Source organism: Hakea prostrata, chromosome 4 (assembly GCF_041222555.1).
Source record: "Hakea prostrata isolate BN-2017 chromosome 4, UWA_Hpros_2, whole genome shotgun sequence".
Taxonomy (NCBI): domain Eukaryota; kingdom Viridiplantae; phylum Streptophyta; class Magnoliopsida; order Proteales; family Proteaceae; genus Hakea; species Hakea prostrata.
This window is the reverse complement of record NC_142603.1, coordinates 44505895-44524303: the sequence shown is the minus strand read 5'-3', so window position 1 is coordinate 44524303 and position 18409 is coordinate 44505895. Positions and strand designations below refer to the sequence as shown.

Below are 18409 nucleotides of genomic sequence, written 5' to 3'. Positions count from 1 at the left end.
TGGCACAAGCACAATTGATGGAGCAGAGTTCTGCAAGCTTCACCAGAAAATGGTTGCAGAGGAGAAGGCACCTGCACATGGATTGGTATTAGATTGTACATGTCAATCGATTCGAATCAGCGTGGGGTTGGTTATGGAGGATTGTAGTGATCTGAATTGCATACCTAGAGGCATGGGGGAACAAAAAACAGAAGGGAGGGGGGGGGGGAATACATGTAGATTGCTGATACAATTACCACTTCTCAGACATGAAATCAATGCAGAGACAGAATATGAGCTCATAAAGTGTTCACAACTTCTATGCAAGTATGATTCATTTCAATACACCTGATCTTAGCCAAAAGACCAAGAATGGTCATCTTTATTACAGAATATCACATTCAGATCTAACCAAACGACCATAACCTGTCAAGAGAAAAATAAATGAATAAAAGAAAAAAGGAAATTTAACTAAAGAATTCACTCACTTCCTCCACAGCCCAGGTGAAGAAGACCAATCGTGTTCATCCATTAAATAGATACTAGTCAATTCATCAATGATCCCTATCCAAACACCAACACCTATACTTTGATCTTGAAATCTCATAGAGCGCATCTGGTGACATATTCTCCAGTTCCTTTGGTCTGAAGGAATCAAAGCTGTTAACAAAACTATTGGTATAATGGGTGGCATCTGATGACGTGATTCCTTCTGATCGATGAACTTGATCACGCATTCTCTTGTATAGTCTCATTGCAGCCACACAATCCTCATATGGATCATGAATTCCTGACTGAATTTCAAACCTGTGAAGTAAAAGATCAACATCAGGCTTATTGGAATTTTGGACGAAAATTTCTTTGATACACAATAAGTTATTTTCATCTCTGCTGCAATGAGAAGCAAAATTATTCATATACTAGGCAAATACTGAGAATTTGACCTTCAGAACTCACAGAAGTCAGCATCTGATATTATTATCATTCTCAGAGAATCAGGAAATAGTGAATACAAAGTTTCAGATGGTTGCCATGGCAGAAGAGCACACACGTAGCCAACCACAAGTAGTTGAAGACAAACTTAATTCAATTCGATGCTCAGATGATGTCAATTTGTCAGAAAAGTAAATATAAGCAAGAAAAATGAAAATATCAACCAGAAATAATTGACAAATGTGAACCGTGTACCTCATGAAAAAAATGAACAAATGTAACTTGTAGACAAGAATCATGAACACTTAAAAGGAGAGAACATCTTCAGATGAAAAAGTACATACCCCAAATACGTTTGTGTAAGGTACTTGAGTGAATGGCTGACCAGATTTGTCTTCATCAATGGCCGGTATTTGGCAGTGTCCCTGTGTCAATTTAAATTAGGAGGAAATTAGAGAATATTGAAAAGATCATGCTAGATACAAGAAAAGGCTTATATTCTCAGAAAATATACCTATTTGTTAAGCGGTTTCCTGACCAAACCACGACCATTATTTGTGGTGCTCATGTCAAACCATGTACCAAATGGGAAGCACAAAGCACTAGGGATGTAAATGGATAACCAAAAACCTTTTTCCATCCTATGTTCGTATTCATTTAGGAGAATCAGAATCCATCAGAAAATGGTCGAATACGGATATGGTAATCCTCGTATCCAACCAATTATTATTCATTTTGTTTGGAAGACAATGAACTTTTTTTTTGGATGATTAAATAATTCATTACCAAAGAGAATAAAAGAAATTACAAGAGCACAAGGGACAGAGCCCAGACAAAGCAAGAAAGAGGCCTCAACTAAAAGCAACCTAAGAGGCAATGAGCCTAGCAATTACCTAAAAGCAACAATTAAAGCAAACTAGTTACACAAGCAAAGGAGGCCCAAAGCCAAACTAAGAAATAAACTAAGTGACATCGAGCCAATCAACTATTTAAAGGCAACAATAATAGCAAATTCTGAAGGGAATAAGTCACAAGCCAAAGATTTGAGGGAAGGGGGAGGGATGAGGAGAGGAGCAAGGCCCATGGGCCATAGGGCCCAAAATGGATCGCATAGGTGGGGGTATAATGGGTGAAGGATATTGATCGTGGGAGAGTGAGAGAGATGGTTTAGAAGCGGTGGAGAGAGGCTGCCTGGAGCTGATTACTGAAATGGAAGGTTTGAGAGGTGGAAAGTGGATGACAGAGTGCTCAGAACAGGAGATTTCACGGAAGAGGGAAAGCAAAGCTTGAGGGTAAAGGGAGGGAGGCGACACCTCCTGAAAGGGAGGACCCTCGGCAGTCGATGAAGGTACAGAAACCCAGGCATTAACAGGGGAAGCAGTGGCTTCAACTGCAAAAATCTGACAGGGAACCTCGAAGAGGGGAACCGTGCAGGGATTTGTCACAATCGGAGCAGGTTTTGTCTGAGATCTACAACTTCAGTAAGAACTAGCTGCCGGCGGCGAGCGGGAATCAGAAATCGCAAAAGTTGAAGAAAAGGGATTAGGCTGAGCGACGACGGTAGCAAACTAAGCAATAGGTGATGAAGAAGGAGCCGAAATAGGGGTATAGGAGATTTCCCTGAAACCAACAGAGGGGAAAGGGAGATAAGCAATTACGGTTGCAACGGCTACTTGAGCAGCAGAGACAGCATCAGCTTCATTAAGATTTTGAGCAGTGACAGCAACGGTGCTATCGTGGTTTTGAGCATCAGAGGTGGCGACAGCTTCAAAAAGGTCAGCAGCGACGGAGCCAGCATGGTCTTGAGCATCAGCGGAGGCGGCAGCCTCTACTGGGGCAGCAACAACGGCGATGCAAGTGGAGAGGCGGCATCGGGCTTCAACTAGATTTAAAGCAACAGTCGCAGCAACGGAGCTTTCAAGGACTTGAGCAACAGCGGTGGAGATATCTTCTTCAGGGACAGTGCCAACAGCCCATTTGATCTTGAGCAAAATTAGCGCATCATTCTCTGCTTCCAGAGACACCGGTTGAGGAGAAGAGTGAGAGAAGAAAGAGAAGAATAGAGAGGAGAAGGAGAGAAGAAGGCGGAGAGACACAGCGACGACCGCCAGCGTCTCTCCGCCACCAGAACCGCCGGAGGAGAAGGAGAGAAGGAGGCAAACCCCAAACAGAGACAGTTAACCTGCCAGAACCTGACCTTCCGTCGCTCCCACCGCCCAGGTGCATCTGGTTAATATGAAATCAAAACAAAACTAAAAAATAATATTTAAGAACTAAACACCAAGAAGAGTAGACAAAAACTTAGTTTCTCAACCCTTGAGTCTTGCCCTTTACTTCAGCAACAAAAAAGTAAGGATTTCAATGGATGGTAAAAAATTCATAATTGATGTGCGGTTACATACATTTACGAGAATCTGTATATAGAAAAGTTACTCCCCCATTACCATCTAAATCCGTCCAACACCTATAGGATATTATCCAAATTCATCTGAATATAATAGGATACGAATGTAGTAATACCCCTTCCTGAGTCAAATCTAATCCTTTTACATCCTACCAAGCATGAGTTATGCAGGAAACATATTGTCCTGAAAGGTAAATCAAGTTTACTATTTACAATTGATAAGTTGCTAATCTGGCGAGAATGCATTTGCCATAATAAAAACCTGTGTCAAACCTTCCACAAGTAAATGTCAAGCTAGGTACCAGAAATAACTTATTTACACAATAATCTACAAGCGTAGTCAATCTTGCAAACAGATGAGAGAACGGAACTTTAAGCATTTTAATCAGGATCAGATCGTAATACCAAACCTTTTTTTTTTTTTTAGAATTTTGATTAGATCTATACACAGATACACAACTATGACTTCTATTAATGTCCTGGTATCCTGGGATGGTCTAGATTATGCCTGATCATATATTTACCAGAAAGGTTTCTTGCTCTACCCGATATAAATGCAATGCATTGAAAAATTCTCACTCTATGGAGGTAGGATGACTATACATCAACAAATAAGTTATTAACCTCCTCTGATGACCTGACCTGACATGTCTTCTCCGTCACCAATAACCCCTCCTCCCCCCCCCCCCCTAACCTCCCATTTTCCCCTGCCATTCACAAATGAACCTTCCCCCCCCCCCCCAAAAAAAAAATCCTGGAATTCCCTTTTCTCTAATCACTCCACCAATGCTGAAAATCTTAACCTCTCCTTTGTCCCACAAAAAAAATCACCAACCCAACCCTGCTTGCTCTTGCTCACTGCCCCTCCTCTGCCCCTGCCTCTAGCATTCACCGGTGGAAATCTGTCCTTATTGGCCAATTCCTTGGCCCTGTCCCCCCCCCTTTATTATCCTAAAAGCTTCCCTTGCCAAACAATGGAAAGCTACATAACTCATGGAGACATACCTGTTAGATTCTAGTATCTTTCTCTTCAATTTCTCCTCGCTGGATTGTTAAGCTTCCTGCCTTAGAAGGTTCGCCTTGGTCTGTTGGAAAGTCCCAAGTTTTCACCAAACCTTGGCCTCCTTCCTCGCCTCTCCGCAGGGTCGACTTCAGCACCATTCCCCTGTGGATCAGTCTCCCTGGCCTCCCGCTTGAATTTTGGATCAGTGATTGTGGCAAACCACCACGCACTGATGCTAAAACTCTCTGGAAAAGCTCTCTTACGCTCGCCTGTGTGTGGACTTCTCTGCTATTAACCCCCTCCCGTCGACTATCACCATTACTGACGATAATGGACTTAAGTATAAACAACTAATTGTGTATGACTAGGTTCCCCTCCGTTGTACTCTGTGTTCATCCTTTGGTCATGAAGAAATATCCTGCTCCTCTCCAGCTTCTGCTTGCCCCTATAATGCGCCCTAGCCGCCACACCCTGAAAACCGTATCACTGTTGCTGATGACCTCCCCGAAGATCGATTACTTTCTGCTGCAATTTGAGGGTGTTCCTCCTCATTGTATGATTGACGCCCTGGAAAAATTACAGTCACTGATCCATATTTTGTTGCTGCTTGACCATCTGCCTCTTCTTCGGCAACTGCAAACCCTCCAGTGATCACAAACACTTACTGTAGGAGAAGAAGAAATTCAAAAAGTTAGTTGCTGATGACTTGCGACTCTTCTCACGAGGTTCAGATCTGTACCAACTACAATAGTCTGAACTCTGCAGACTCTGAAGCTACGCTAAAGACTGCCTCTACAACTCAAAGACTAGTCGATTCTCCACCTGCTCGCATCTCCGATGCCCTGCTGCACACTACTTGAGCTCCACTTGAACAATCTGAAACAGGTAAAGTTTCTCAGACTCTTGTCGATTATGAAACCTACAGCCTATCATTGCCATCTCCCTCCACAAACCCTACCTTGGTTCACGCAGAAACCTCCCTGCAATTTACCACCATATCTCACATAAAAACCTAAGGATAAAACTCCCCTCTCTCACTCCCCCTTTTTGTCTACCCTTTTACCCAAATTACCCTCCACGATGGCGGCCCTTCACAAACCCCGCATTAAACCCATCTTCCCTTTTCAGCCCTAAACCTTGTTCTTACCCCAAGCCCAACCTCTTTGGTCCCTTATCCGACTGTGAGCCCCTACCCAACCCATCTCATAAGCCCTTTAATTCCATTTTAGAAGCCTAGCCCACAGCCCAAACCCAACCCAACCTTCCCAATTCCATTAGCCCATTTTCTCACCCATTAACCCACCATTACACCTCATCAACCCAACCCTCATCCTCTATCATCCAAAGGACCCCGTACCACTCTCTCTCTCTTGAACCACACCCCCTACCCACCCCCTTGAAGTAGCTAGACACTTCCAAACCTGTCTCCCCATCTTCTAAATCAACCAATAATCCTTGACCTTTTTGAAACACCATCACCCCTTAGCTCCCATTTGTGTGAGTCTCCCCAATCCAACCCCTTTTTCCCTTCCCCCAGTAGCGATAAGGCTGCCCCCTTACTTTGGTCTAAATGTCTAACTTTATTATTTGGAATGTCAAGGGCCTCAATTCCCTTGCAAAGTAAGCTGAAGTGAAAAATACAATAAAGACCTCAAATTTTTCTTTTTGTGCTCTCATTGAAACCCATGTTCAAATAGATAATGCCCTTCGGATCGCCCAGCCTATTGCCCCCTATTGGTCTTTTCTCTTCCAATTCCTCGGCCACTATCAATGGTCGTATTTGGATTATCTAGGACCCCTCTAGATTCAAAATTTCTCTACTAAAATCCTCCCCCTAACTCATGCACCTTAGTATCATTGTTCCTAACTCCCCCTCCTTTCTTCTCACTATCATTTATGGGTTCAACCGTGCCTCTGACCGTACTAGTCTTTGGGAGGATATTCGTTCTATCATTGCCTCTTCCTCTGATCTCCCATGGGGCCTTGGTGGTGACTTCAATATTATCCGCCTGGTACTCCCATGAGCGTGTGGGTGGTTCCCCATCGGACCCCGCTGTGGTTGATGAGTTCAACTCTTGTATTGAGGACTCCGGTATCCAAGACCTCCATTGGTCTAGCCACTCCCTCACTTGGAATAATCGTCATTTTGGCCTGCTAGAATTGCTTCTAAGCTTGATCGGTTCCTATCAAATGCCTCCTCGCTCTCTTCCTTTCCCAACTCCCACACCTTTTTCCCTCACTCGAGTCTCTCTGATCACTCTCCCTGTCTTATCCATCTTCTCCCCCTTCCTCTGAGGGCCCCTTCCTCTTTCGACCCTAAGCCTTTCAAGTTCTTTGATATATGGTCTTCGAACCCTTCATTCATTGCCACTGTTAAAGAAGCTTGGTCCAAGCCTATCCACTATCATACTCTTCCTCTCATAGCCTTTGCTCATAAGCTTCATACTACCAAGGAAGCCCTCCATTCCTGGAATTCCTCCTCCTTTGGCAACATCTCTTCTAGGGTCTCTTCCTGTCGCTCGGACCTCCAGAGAACCCAATCTCTCCTCCAAAGTGACCCTTCCAACCCCTCCCTTGCTGATCAGGAAAAAGCCCTCTCCTTTGATCTCCTTCCCTTCTCTCCCTTGAAGAAAGTTTCCACCGCCAGAAAGCCAGGATCAAATGGCTCGAGCACGGAGATTCCAATTCTGCCCATTTTCATAGGTCCTTCAAAGTCCGTTACAACTTCAACTCCATTCCTTCCCTCCTCACCAGTAATGTTACCTAGATCTCTGATCCCCCTAGCATTAAGGCTGAGGTTACCTCTTTCTTTTCCAATCTTCTCTCCCCTACCATTCTCCCTCCCCATACCCCTCTCCCCCCTAATTTATTCAACAAGTTCATTGATCCCTCCTCTTTTCCCTCTCTTTGTGCTATCCCCTCCCATAAAGAGATCCTCTCTGCCATCCGATCCCACAAGTCCAATCATGCCCCTAGTCCGGATGGATTTAGTATGGGCTTCTTCCTTGCCACTTGGGATTTCCTTGAGCACGATCTGGTTGATGCCATCCGCAGCTTCATTTTTAACCCGTCCCAACTTTCCTCTATCAACCAAACCTTCATCTATCTCATCCCCAAAAAAGCAAGTTGCTTCCTCCCTCTTTGATTTTCGCCCTATCTCCCTCTGCAATCTCATTTACAAGTTCATCTCTAAAGTCCTAGCTAATAGACTCAAAAAGGTCATGCCTTCTCTTGTGAGCTCGAACCAATTTGCTTTTATCTTTGGCCGCAGTATAGCAAAACAATATCCTCATTTGTGCGGAAATTGTTCGCGATTTTGATAGATCCTCTCGTTCTCTGGCCGCTCTTCTTAAGGTGGACCTCCACAAAGCCTTTGATTCTATTCATTAGGACTTTATCAATTCTGTCCTTGCCTCCATGGGCTTCCCCCCCCCCTTCATCCACTGGATTGAGATCTGTATCTCCACTCCCCGATTCTCCATTATCACTAATGGGTCCGCGGTTTGTATTCTTCTCTTCCCATGTTGGTATTCGCCAAGGTTGCCCCCCTTCCCATACCTCTTCTCCCTGGCTCTATAGGCCCTCTCTCGCATCCTCCAATCTAACACAGACTAGATCCTCATTTCTCCCATCCCCAAATGCAAATCTCTTAACCTCACTCATCTCGCTTTTATTGACCATCTTATGATCTTCTCCAAAGGTGATCATCGATTCATTTCTTCCATCCTCTTGACCCTCTCCCTGTTTGAATCTCTTTCTGGTCTCCAAGTCAACCTTGACAAACTTACCTTCTTTCTCTCTGGTGTCTCTGATCAGTTGAGAGCCTCCCTTCTTCAGCTCACGGGGTTCAAGCCTAGCTCCTTTCCCCTTACCTACCGAGGTCTCCCGCTCATTCCTGGTAAGCTTACTAGCCATCATTGCCTTCCCATGCTTGACGACATTTGCAAGAAGCTTTAACTTTGGAAAGGCAAACTCCTCTTCTTTGCCGGTAAAGTAGTGCTTATTCGCTTAGTCCTCCTATCTCTACTGGTGCGGAATCTTTTCCATCCCGAAATCCAATCCATGCCATGGAGTCCTTGTTTTCTGCTTTCCTTTGGAAAGGGCGTGAAGCATCATGCTTCATCCACCTTTTCTGTTGGTCGACCATCTGTCGCCCAACCTCTGAAGGCGGCCTCGGCATTCGTCGGATCTCTGATATTAATTTGGCTTGTCTTCTCAAGCTTATATGGAAAATTGCCTCAAAGCATGACTCCATTTGGTCCAACTAGGTCTATTCTTTCCTTCTCTAGTTTGATTCCTTCTGGGCGATCCCCATGCCTTCCAACCCCTCTTGGATTTGGAGGAAAATTCTCATGTTACGTCCCCGTGCCCTCTCCGCCATCTCTATCTCAGTCTCCACTGGTTCCTTTACCTTTTTTTGGCTTGACCCGTGCATGGACATTCTCTATGCCCTTTTGGTCCCCGCTCAGTTTATGATACCCGCATCCCCAAATCCACCCATTTGTCCGCCTTCATTTCTAGCGGTTCTTAGACCCCCGTTCCACTCCCCGTTCTCACACAGGTTTGGGACTCCCTTCCCACCCTTTCCGGCTTCCATCCCCTACCAAAACCTTCTCCACCTCTTCAGCCTGGAACCTTCTCCATGCCCATAACCCAAAACCCCTTTGGCCTCCCCTGGTTTGGTTCAAAGGCCACATTCACCAACACTCCCTCACCCTTTGGAGGGTCCCTTAACGTTGCCCTCCCCACCCAATCCTTCCTTATTGGCCACCTTATCCCTATAAACCCAAGTTGTATCCTTTGTTGGAATGGATCAGAGGACTTTGATCACCTCTTCCTTTCTTGCCATTTTTCCAGATCTATATGGGAAAAAGCCATATCTTTCATTTGACCCCACTCGGGGCGCTCCTTTGGTTTTGCTAGTGATTAGTCTTGGATTCTGAGAAACTTTCCAGATTCTACCATTTGTGATCGAGTTGGTAAGCTCGTGATCTGTGCCACTATCCATCATCTTTGGTGGGAACGCAATCTCCGAAGATGGACTTCCAAATCTTGCTCTAAAGATATGATTTAGAAATTAGAATGCCATCTTCTTTGATGTTTCTTTTAGACTTGTAATTTCTCCCATCCCCTAATTAATGATACCCCAAGGAACAAGCTTATTGTTGTCACCTGGGGTCTTAACTCTTCTTTTCGGTCTTCCTCTTAAAGGCCGTTTTGTTTGTTCCTCTTCTGTAATTTAATTATTTATACATCCAAAAAAAATGCAATACATCATTTCTTAGCTCACTGAGCAGCTGACCAAATTTGTGTAGCGAAATACTGATTAGTGAGTCGGTATTTATTTGTATTATATACAATTAATCTTTTCCGAGACAGTTTACGTTACATGCACATGATAGTCAATCAACCTCCATTAATGATTTCTTTGAGTATAAAGTACACAAGATGTTCATCAATGCAAACCCACTATAATGTATTACTCTAGTCTTATGAAAGTAAATCCGATCAAAATCCAATTGATTCAAAGACATCAAATATCATTAGATTTAATAGATATTTCAGCAAATTCAATTCTCATTTATATATATACATATACACACTAAGAATGGGCCATGGTGTGGCGGTAAAAGTTGCTCCATTGAGATTAAGCTGTCACAGGCTCTAGAAACAACTGATAAGCATGCATTTACCATTATTATTGTTTAATCCCCACATTAATTAGAAGCTAATTGTATTTGGATTTCAAGGTGATTGGACACTAAATAATTGGAGGTTGGCATTTTGGTGATTTAATCTGGCATCTGCGCCAGAACTGAAAGTGAAACTCCAATTGGAAGGTGGAGGGGCATTGGAATCTGTCGGGGACCTACCTTCGTTGGGCCTCTCGTGGCTGGTCGTGATGGGGTGTATCCTTTTGTTGGTTTCCCGCGTAGGTCTACGGAGGGGATCGGTGGGGGGTGGCCGGGGGGCGCTCTCTTCTGGGCTCCCCCCTGTCTTTTTTTCGCTGTTGTGGGGTTTTTCTGGGGGGCGCTTTTCTTTTTGTTGTCTCCGTGGTGTGGTGGGGTCGCTGGGGGGTGAGCCCAAATTTGCTGGGGTTGGGGGGGGACTTTCTGTTCGTTTTTGTTTTGTTTGTTTTGTTTGTTTTTTTGTCTTGCCGTTCCGTTTGCCCGTCGCGGTTGTGGTTTTTTGTTGGTTGCCGAAACAACCTCTCTGTGAAAACAGGGGTAAGGCTAACTACATTCCTCCCCAGTCCCTGTTGTGCCAAGACCAAGGTTTAAAGTATTGTGTATCGGTAATGTATCAGCTGAATGATTTTAAGAGACATTTCGGTTCGTATCGTTTCAAATATATGTATCGATGGGTGCATAATTGAATAGAGATAATCTGTTTTAAAAAAAAAAAAATAGGCATAGCTAATAAAAAGGCAAAGGCAAAGATAATACAATCCATGACATGTCATACTCAAATGGGGGGGGGGGGGGGGGGACCAGACAAAAACCTAACCAGTAACCAATGATGGAAGTTCATACATGAGATTGTATTATTATTTTGTTTTGTTGGTTCGTTATGCTCTGTTAACAGGAAAAGAATGAAAAGCAGAACTGAAAACCAAACTAACCAATACTTGTGATTCAACAAAAATTTTAACACTAGAACAGTGGGAAATCAACCAGGATCATAACCAATTGAGTAGAAAGAAAACCATACAAATAAGAAAAATGGAAAAACAAAGACATGAACCGCATCTAATCCAATGCCTATCAAGCAGCAAAGCAAGAGTTACATATGAAGTACAAAAGCTTTTAAAAAGAGATAGAAAGACAGGAGTAAAAATGGAGTCGCATGTGGCTGCAAGTAAAAGAAGGAACTTGAATGAAGAAAAATAGGAAAACCTGAACGAATCCAGAATGATCTCCGAGATCTAGAAAAGTAACACCACCTTGAATTCTATGAAGCGCAACCCAACCGCAGATACGAACGTGTTTACCGACGTCTTCGATTTTATGAAGCCTGGTCCAGCTAACCCACTCAAGAGTTTCCTTGACATGGGGTGATGGGTTTGGGATCCACAACTAAGGTTTCCTTCAAAGGAGAAGCAGCAGAAACAATGGAAATTTTCCTCTTGAATAGCCTTAATTGTTCACATTTCTGAAAATTTTTACAAAATGGTAAGGATATGGAGGCAATTGACCTTGATTGGTGTATGATAAATGAAAGAGCTCTTAGAATCGAAAATAATGAAAGAGGATTGAGCAACAAATGTGACACGAGAACCATTCCCCCTTCTGCTACTCGTCAAGAGCAGGTTTGAAACCCTTTCATCCCCCTTGTGAAGTACTTACATACATATGGATCGCATAGATATGTATCAGTTCGTATCGCCATGTATCGGTGTGATAATTATCGATAAAAGCAATACTGTCAATAGTATCTATAAACAAATACAGTTAAAAAATAAAAAATAAAAATATATATATAAATAAAAAAAGAAGAAGAAGAAAGAAAGAAGAGATACAAACTGCAGTATCATATTGTTTCATTCCATATCGATCAGTATGTTGCAAAATGTATCATTCTGTTTAAATTCATTTTATATTACTTTTACCAAAAAGAGACATCTCGGTTTATTGTATGGTCTCCCACCATATCGGCCGATACAGCGAGAGACGTGGGAAACGGCAAGGAAAAACAAATTTCTAGAGACGTATCGGCTTATATCATATCACAGGCCTGCAATATTGATACGTATCGGACTATATCATATCAGCAAACCTGCACTACCGACATGTATCGGCCAATACGGAACTATACATACCAATACTTCAAACCTTGGGCTGGATCCTCATTCACTGTGTAAGCTCTTTTTTAAATTCTCAAGATAAAATAAACTATCACTCAATTGCTTCTTTCTAATTCATGGAGGTGGGACTTTACCTTAACAAGTGCTCTGGGTAGCACATCCTCAAGCAATCTAAATCATGCTCAAGATCATGACCAACAAGAAGCCTTGCCCTTCCGCCTTCTAGTCGGGTCCGCCAAATGGACTCTCCATTGTACAGAATCTCCATAATTTTCTCTTGCACTTGCTTAAGTGGCATTGCGTCCAACAAATGTGCTTCTGTAATACCAGTTATTTCATCTCTGAAAGTGATCCAAATAAATTTCACACCAGAATTTATAAAAGGCCCCAAACCACATAACCACCCAAAGTGGGGGGAAAAAAAAAAAAGGAAGGGCCAAAATTACCTGTAATTAGTGACCGGAATTTGAGGTCTCACATATGTATGGAGAACGACGTTCTCTCCTTCATCAATGAGGCAAACCCTTGCACAAATATCAAGTGTTCCATCACTTCCACCACCAACCATCTCACAGTCTATGGCAACTGCTTCAGGACTTCTTTTAGTGTCATCAGCATTGGCCAAGCCCGAAGTTTCAATTTCCAATTCCATGGGAGGCATTCTGATGGGGCCCTGTAAGAATTATATCTAGAATTGGAATGCAAGTCACTTCTAAAAAACAATGACACTAATGAGTAAATGCTCACATTTCAAAACATACCAAGGAAAAGAATTCTCTCTCTCATATCTAGTTTATGGAGTTCACTATTTCTTTCATAATTCATAACTGTCAATGTTCAATTGACTACATTTTAAAACACTTAGGTATTTTCCTTTTCCAGATTTCTGATATCCATGATAAACAGAAAAAACATTTACCCAGAATGACAGAATGTTGAAGAATTCAAATTCAAGGTTTCAAGTTTCACTAAATCAACTTACAAGACAAGTAGGTGCAGGTAATTGGCAAACTTCTTTATGTACAGTGACAGCTTCAGGGCTATCAAAAATTTTCAAGCACAGGTCACAACCTCTGGCAGCATAAATGCTTGAACAATTGGCTTTAGGCAATGGACCTTGACAATACAGGAAGAAAATCAAACAATCAAAAAGTCAAATTCATACCGTATGGTTAGAACAGAAACAGCTATGTTAATGATACTGACGAAAGCAGACTTTATAAGAATAACAACAATGATGGCTAATTTGGGTGCCCGGTAGCCAAATCTATCCATGTAGCAGTTTCTTTTATGCTCAAACTTTATTGATACCATATTGATGCAGAAACATCACCAAAAGAGGCTTATTGCAAAACAGAAATTTAATAACAAGGACAGTAACCAATAATTTCAGTTCTAATCCAGACCAGTAACCAGAAGAGTGATCAGTCTTGGCAGGAATCAAGCTCATATAGTGGTGACAGCTGCAGCAATATTGTGTGATTCCAACAGTTGGATTGGAAGATAAAAAAATTCACTTTGAATAAGACAAAATTCTACTCTGGTTGTGCAGAATAACTAAACTGCTTTCCTTGTCCAAGTCTGAGTTAGTTGCTTTCCTAGTCCAAGCAAGTTAGGAGTTGCATAGAGGTCTATATAACTAAGACTCTATATTCTGCATAAGCTATAAGGGCTGAATAGTCTTTTCTTATCTTTTTCTTCTAGTTTTAAATGTCTTAGTTTTAGCCAATCAGTTTCTTTTTTGAGTTAGTTTCTGACTTCAAGTTAGAGTTCAGCTTGGAATCCAAATCAGATTAGGACACCAACATTTTATGTATAGATAGACCCTCCACTTGATCGGAAGAGATCACACTGAATATTGAATAAGAAATCTTTTCTTAAAGTAATCTTGCATTGGTTAATAAGTTTTGACTTTGTCAACAAAGAGTTGAAGATCCGAGGCTGAGAAGGGTTCTAAGGCAAAGTCAGACATCTGCGGCCGGTTGAAGATCAGAGTTCAACCTTTATTCTCCATCTGAGTATTCCATCCTCAAGGTTCCATTTAAGTTACCATCGACAGCCTACATCAATTCCCTTCTCCTATACATTCTTTTCTATTTTTCTTAAATTTTCTTGAATTTTCAGAATTCCCAAGAGTCAAATCTATGCCAATCTAACTGTTAGATTTATCCGACACTTTAGGCACATCATCCCTCCAACCCTAGTCTTAGATCCTAACCATTTTGACCATCCAGTTCCATAATATCATACTCCCTAAGACCCCCAAAACAAGTAACCTTATATCTTGCAATTCAGCCATCCAAACCCAACAAAACTTGGGGTATCATATATTTATATTATTACCTACATTAACCTCCAAGTTTTGGTCGATTAACCCAACAACATCTTATCCAATATTTCAAGAAATTGTCCCATCCCACCATTTTAAATCTCTCTGAACTAATCCCGCATCATCCTTGACACTATCCTATTCCAATTAACACAGCCAGAGAATTCAAAGGCCACTGACCACGTCAATCCTCACTAGAAAAATCATCTCATCACAGCCCATATCACAAAGACCCCCCAATCTTCCATAACCAAAATTTCAAGAAACCCTTTCTTGGTCCCATATGAGTTGGTTCTCTTAAAGATCTCGGAAGAAGTTGCACTTATTCAATTGGGGCTGCATCAACAACATTCACACATACTTTGAGCCTAACTCTATTAGAGACAGATAGCCAACAGGAATAAATTGGCATGGATATGAAATTAACCATCTTGGTTTAATGGTAGGTTTTTTTTTTTTTTTTAATATTTCTCTTCTCGTCCTGATATTATTCCACCAAGATCAGAATAGTGGCTGCGACACTGTCTACATTATTGTTCATGGGGACAGTGCTTTGGCCTTTTTAAGGCCCTTCCAGAAGACCAGCTGGAATTGCCAGACCTGGTCCACTTTGGAACCCCTGGTACTGGGTTGGTGAACCCTTGGTTCTTCTTCTTCTAACCAGGGGGTGCATCATATTGTAATGGGAATAAGCCAAGGTTTCGGTTGTATACATCTTGGCCCTTTAACCCATGGGTTCTCATTGTGGTAGGCCACTTGTATGAGCCTACAGCATGGATAATATGCATACATGATTAGCTTCTTTTTCTTTTTTCAGTTGGGGAGGGGAAGTTGGTTCAATTGAATCAATTCTAAGTGGCTCAGTTTAAGTTGTGGTCCAGTTAATGGTAGTTACTTCCTGTCTTTGCTGTTAGTATCCGTTAACAATTAGTTCACATGAATTCACAAAACAGAGTGTGTGAAGACAGGGAGAGAGGGGGGGGGGGGCACCAGTTAGATACTTAAATTTTTGGGAACCTTCTAAGTTTGGACTCCTAATGCTTCCTCCTATAATTTATAAATCTAATCAAGAGACCAACAATTTGTACTTACAACTATAACAGCTGTTTGCATGCTTGCTTGCACCCCATGGAGTTCCCCTAGTGTTTTATCTAAGGAAGAAGGGATGTTGTTGACCTAGTCAACTCATTGTGGTGGGAAGCCCAGGAGGCCATTATCCACTGTGTCCTCATCCGTCTATTGTTTCAAGACTGCAAAAGGTTTTCTTACAACAATCCATTCTGACTGCTGCAACTTCAAACCTGACTTCCCGTTAGCTTATAATTCTGTCCCTTAACTTCAAATTCTATCTGAACCCCCAGCTCAATCCGATCATCAATTCCCTTCCATCATTTGATTGAATGGTGTACCACCCAAAAACACCACTTGATCCAAGCATCAGCCTCCATTGACCATTTAATCTGCAGTAATTGACTCTCTCCCTCATCAGTCCTAGCCCTGTCCCTGTTTTTCAGTTTTTCAGCAGAGTTTTGATCTGATTAATGAAATCAGTGGGGAAGGCTAATAAGCCTTCCAATCACAGTTGTCAAGGCAGGGTGAGGTGATCAAGGGCAACAAAAACCAAGGCAATAAAGAGCTGCATAGGCAACAAAGCGACATCAGGTTTCCTTGACCCAAAAAAGGGCCAGGATGCGTGACGCCTTGGCAACAAAGCTTCCAGTTGCATAGAGGCCCTTAGCATTAACTCCTACTTTCTTTCAGCCCTAAACTACATCTAAGTCCTATTTCCAGTCCCCTAAACTTGTGCCTAAACCTTGATTTTCTTCTTTTCCATTTCATACCCTTTTCATCAGGTCCTGTTCTGGGATTACTTGAAGCTTTCAAAGCAGTCCTAAATTACATCTCTGTGCAAATTCTTACTTGTATAAAGTTTCAACTGCATCAGAATCTAGCATTGCAGAATTGTTTGAACAACTAATTTTTTGAGAGACTTGGTGGGCCACATGACTGAGATAAGCCACTAAGCCAGGCATGTGGCTGACTCAGATTATCCAACTTCCACAATTATTAAATCATCTTTCTACGTGACAATTAATGCCCTTGGATAATGAAAAATTCAATGTATGCTAGAAAAGAAAACCAAAATAATCTTAGCAATCATAGTTATCAGGGATACAATACGATGTGGCAGTTAGGTCAGTTAATATTATGGTTCTGCAAGCACTTTATTTTTACTGAGAAAAATTTAAACAGCGGATAATGGTTCCATACCAGTAAGATGCTCCCTCAAAGATTCTAATGATTTGCAATGCTTTCCACAAACCCCACATTTGGGCTGATGAACAGAGTGGTAAGACACTTTCATATGCTCAATGAGATGCTCCTTCTTTTTGTACTGCTTATAGCAAGCTGAGCATTTGTGCCTGAAAATGGTGCAGGGTTAGCAACCACAAATATAATCAGAACCTCATTAACCTTTTAGACACAAGGAAACTAACACCATTGAAAACTTGTTTTCTACAAGGTACTGCAGTCCATGTCTTGAAAGATGCCCATAACAAAAATAAAAGAAGGTTGAACACAGAAGGCTTTCACACAAGTAGAGTCCAAGGAGGAGGGTTGGGAGGGGGCCAATTTTCCTACGCAGCCTTACCCCAGCAATTTTTTGCTGAGAGGCCCTTTCAAGCCTTGACCTCAGGCTACAATGTGGTCCACCAACCATTGCGCCAAGGCTCGCCCTACCAAAACAAAATCAAATATCGTAAAAATATTGAGCGTGTCATAAGCCTTGTTCCATCCCTAGCTTACTCACTCTCCGTTCCAAGTATCTCCTTCAGTCAAGCTAGTGGATTAAAGTACAAAAAAAGGTGATGATATCGACATGTAAACCTGAAAGACGAAATTTTGAGTTTCTTATTACAAGTCCAAGTCAATTTAAAAGGTTTATCTGCCACAAAATTGATCTAAACTAGACAAATACGCCCTGAGTTGTCTGAATTCCAGATAGAATGAAAAGTTAAAAGTTTCAACCTGGGATGAAAGGAACAACTTGAGACAGAGCAATCAATTGGCAATATGCTATATGATTACCAGAGAAGTCCAACGCATCCACTCACCAAAAGAAAGAACTCTACTAAATGTCAACACAAGAGCATTGGACAAGAAGGCCTTGTCATGGATTACATGCTAAAGGGTTACCTAGGGGAAAAAGAAAAAGAAACTTGCAAAGCCGAACCCATTAAATATGTAAAGAAACTGAGTGAGTGAAATCCATGCAGTGTTGCAGACGAATTTAGCAGTTATGTCAAAATCAATCAAAATATAAATATTAAAACAGATAAACTTGACCTTTGACTTCCAGTTTTGGGGGGAGCATCTACGAAATCCATAAAGTCTTCCAAATTCGGAACTCTCTGCTGCTGAACGGTAAATCGGGGGAGAGATAGTAATTAAATTAAATTAAAATAAAAATAAAAAGGAGAAAAGCAAAACGAAGCTTTAAAGAATGATGTGTAAGAATCAGTTTTTGGGTGTAAGGTTTATGCTTCCAAATATGAAATAGATTAGTCCCAGGGTTCCTTGGACGGATTTTCTCTGGTTTCTTGTATTTTCAAACAGAAAGACTGAATGAGTGATCATCCACGGAATCAAATATGTCATCTCATCTTTCTCTTGAATGTACTCTCGGGTCTGGACTCTGGACTGCAGACCGAATAGGGTTTAACAGGCGTGAATCATTTTAATACATAAAGGGCATTGTAAATCTGTGATTATATTGGGAAAATTTTGATTTCTAATCATTAATCGGACTAGTGTTTTTTTTTTTTTTTTTGGTAACCGACTAGTGTTTTTCTTTCCTTGGTAATATTGTAATAGTGTTCTTACCAAAAAAAATATATATATATATATATATATATATATATAGGTGGGTTTTTTTGTGGTTTTTGCCGCCGGCGC

General features: G+C 41.7%; 1 protein-coding gene across 1 annotated transcript; it reads right to left on the bottom strand.

Moving 5' to 3' along the window:
- Positions 1-248: 248 nt before the first annotated feature.
- LOC149019056 (RNA exonuclease 4-like) lies at positions 249-18178 on the bottom strand. The gene is made up of 7 exons (XM_089153145.1): positions 17801-18178; positions 16724-16875; positions 13106-13239; positions 12570-12796; positions 12258-12464; positions 1257-1337; positions 249-786 (listed from the first exon to the last, which is right to left on the bottom strand). Exons 1-7 carry the CDS (start codon positions 17839-17841, stop codon positions 534-536), a joined length of 1095 nt encoding a protein of 364 aa, XP_089009271.1. The 5' UTR covers positions 17842-18178; the 3' UTR covers positions 249-533.
- Positions 18179-18409: the final 231 nt, after the last annotated feature.

Coding starts and splice junctions, on each gene's coding strand:
- LOC149019056 (XM_089153145.1), bottom strand. CDS start 17,841: ATGGATTTCGTAGATGCTCCCCCCAAAACTGGAAGTCAAAG. Junction 16,876..17,800: donor CCCAAAACTGGAAGTCAAAG/GTCAAGTTTATC, acceptor CACCATTTTCAG/GCACAAATGCTCAGCTTGCT. Junction 1,338..12,257: donor TACCCAGAGCACTTGTTAAG/GTAAAGTCCCAC, acceptor AAATTGACACAG/GGACACTGCCAAATACCGGC.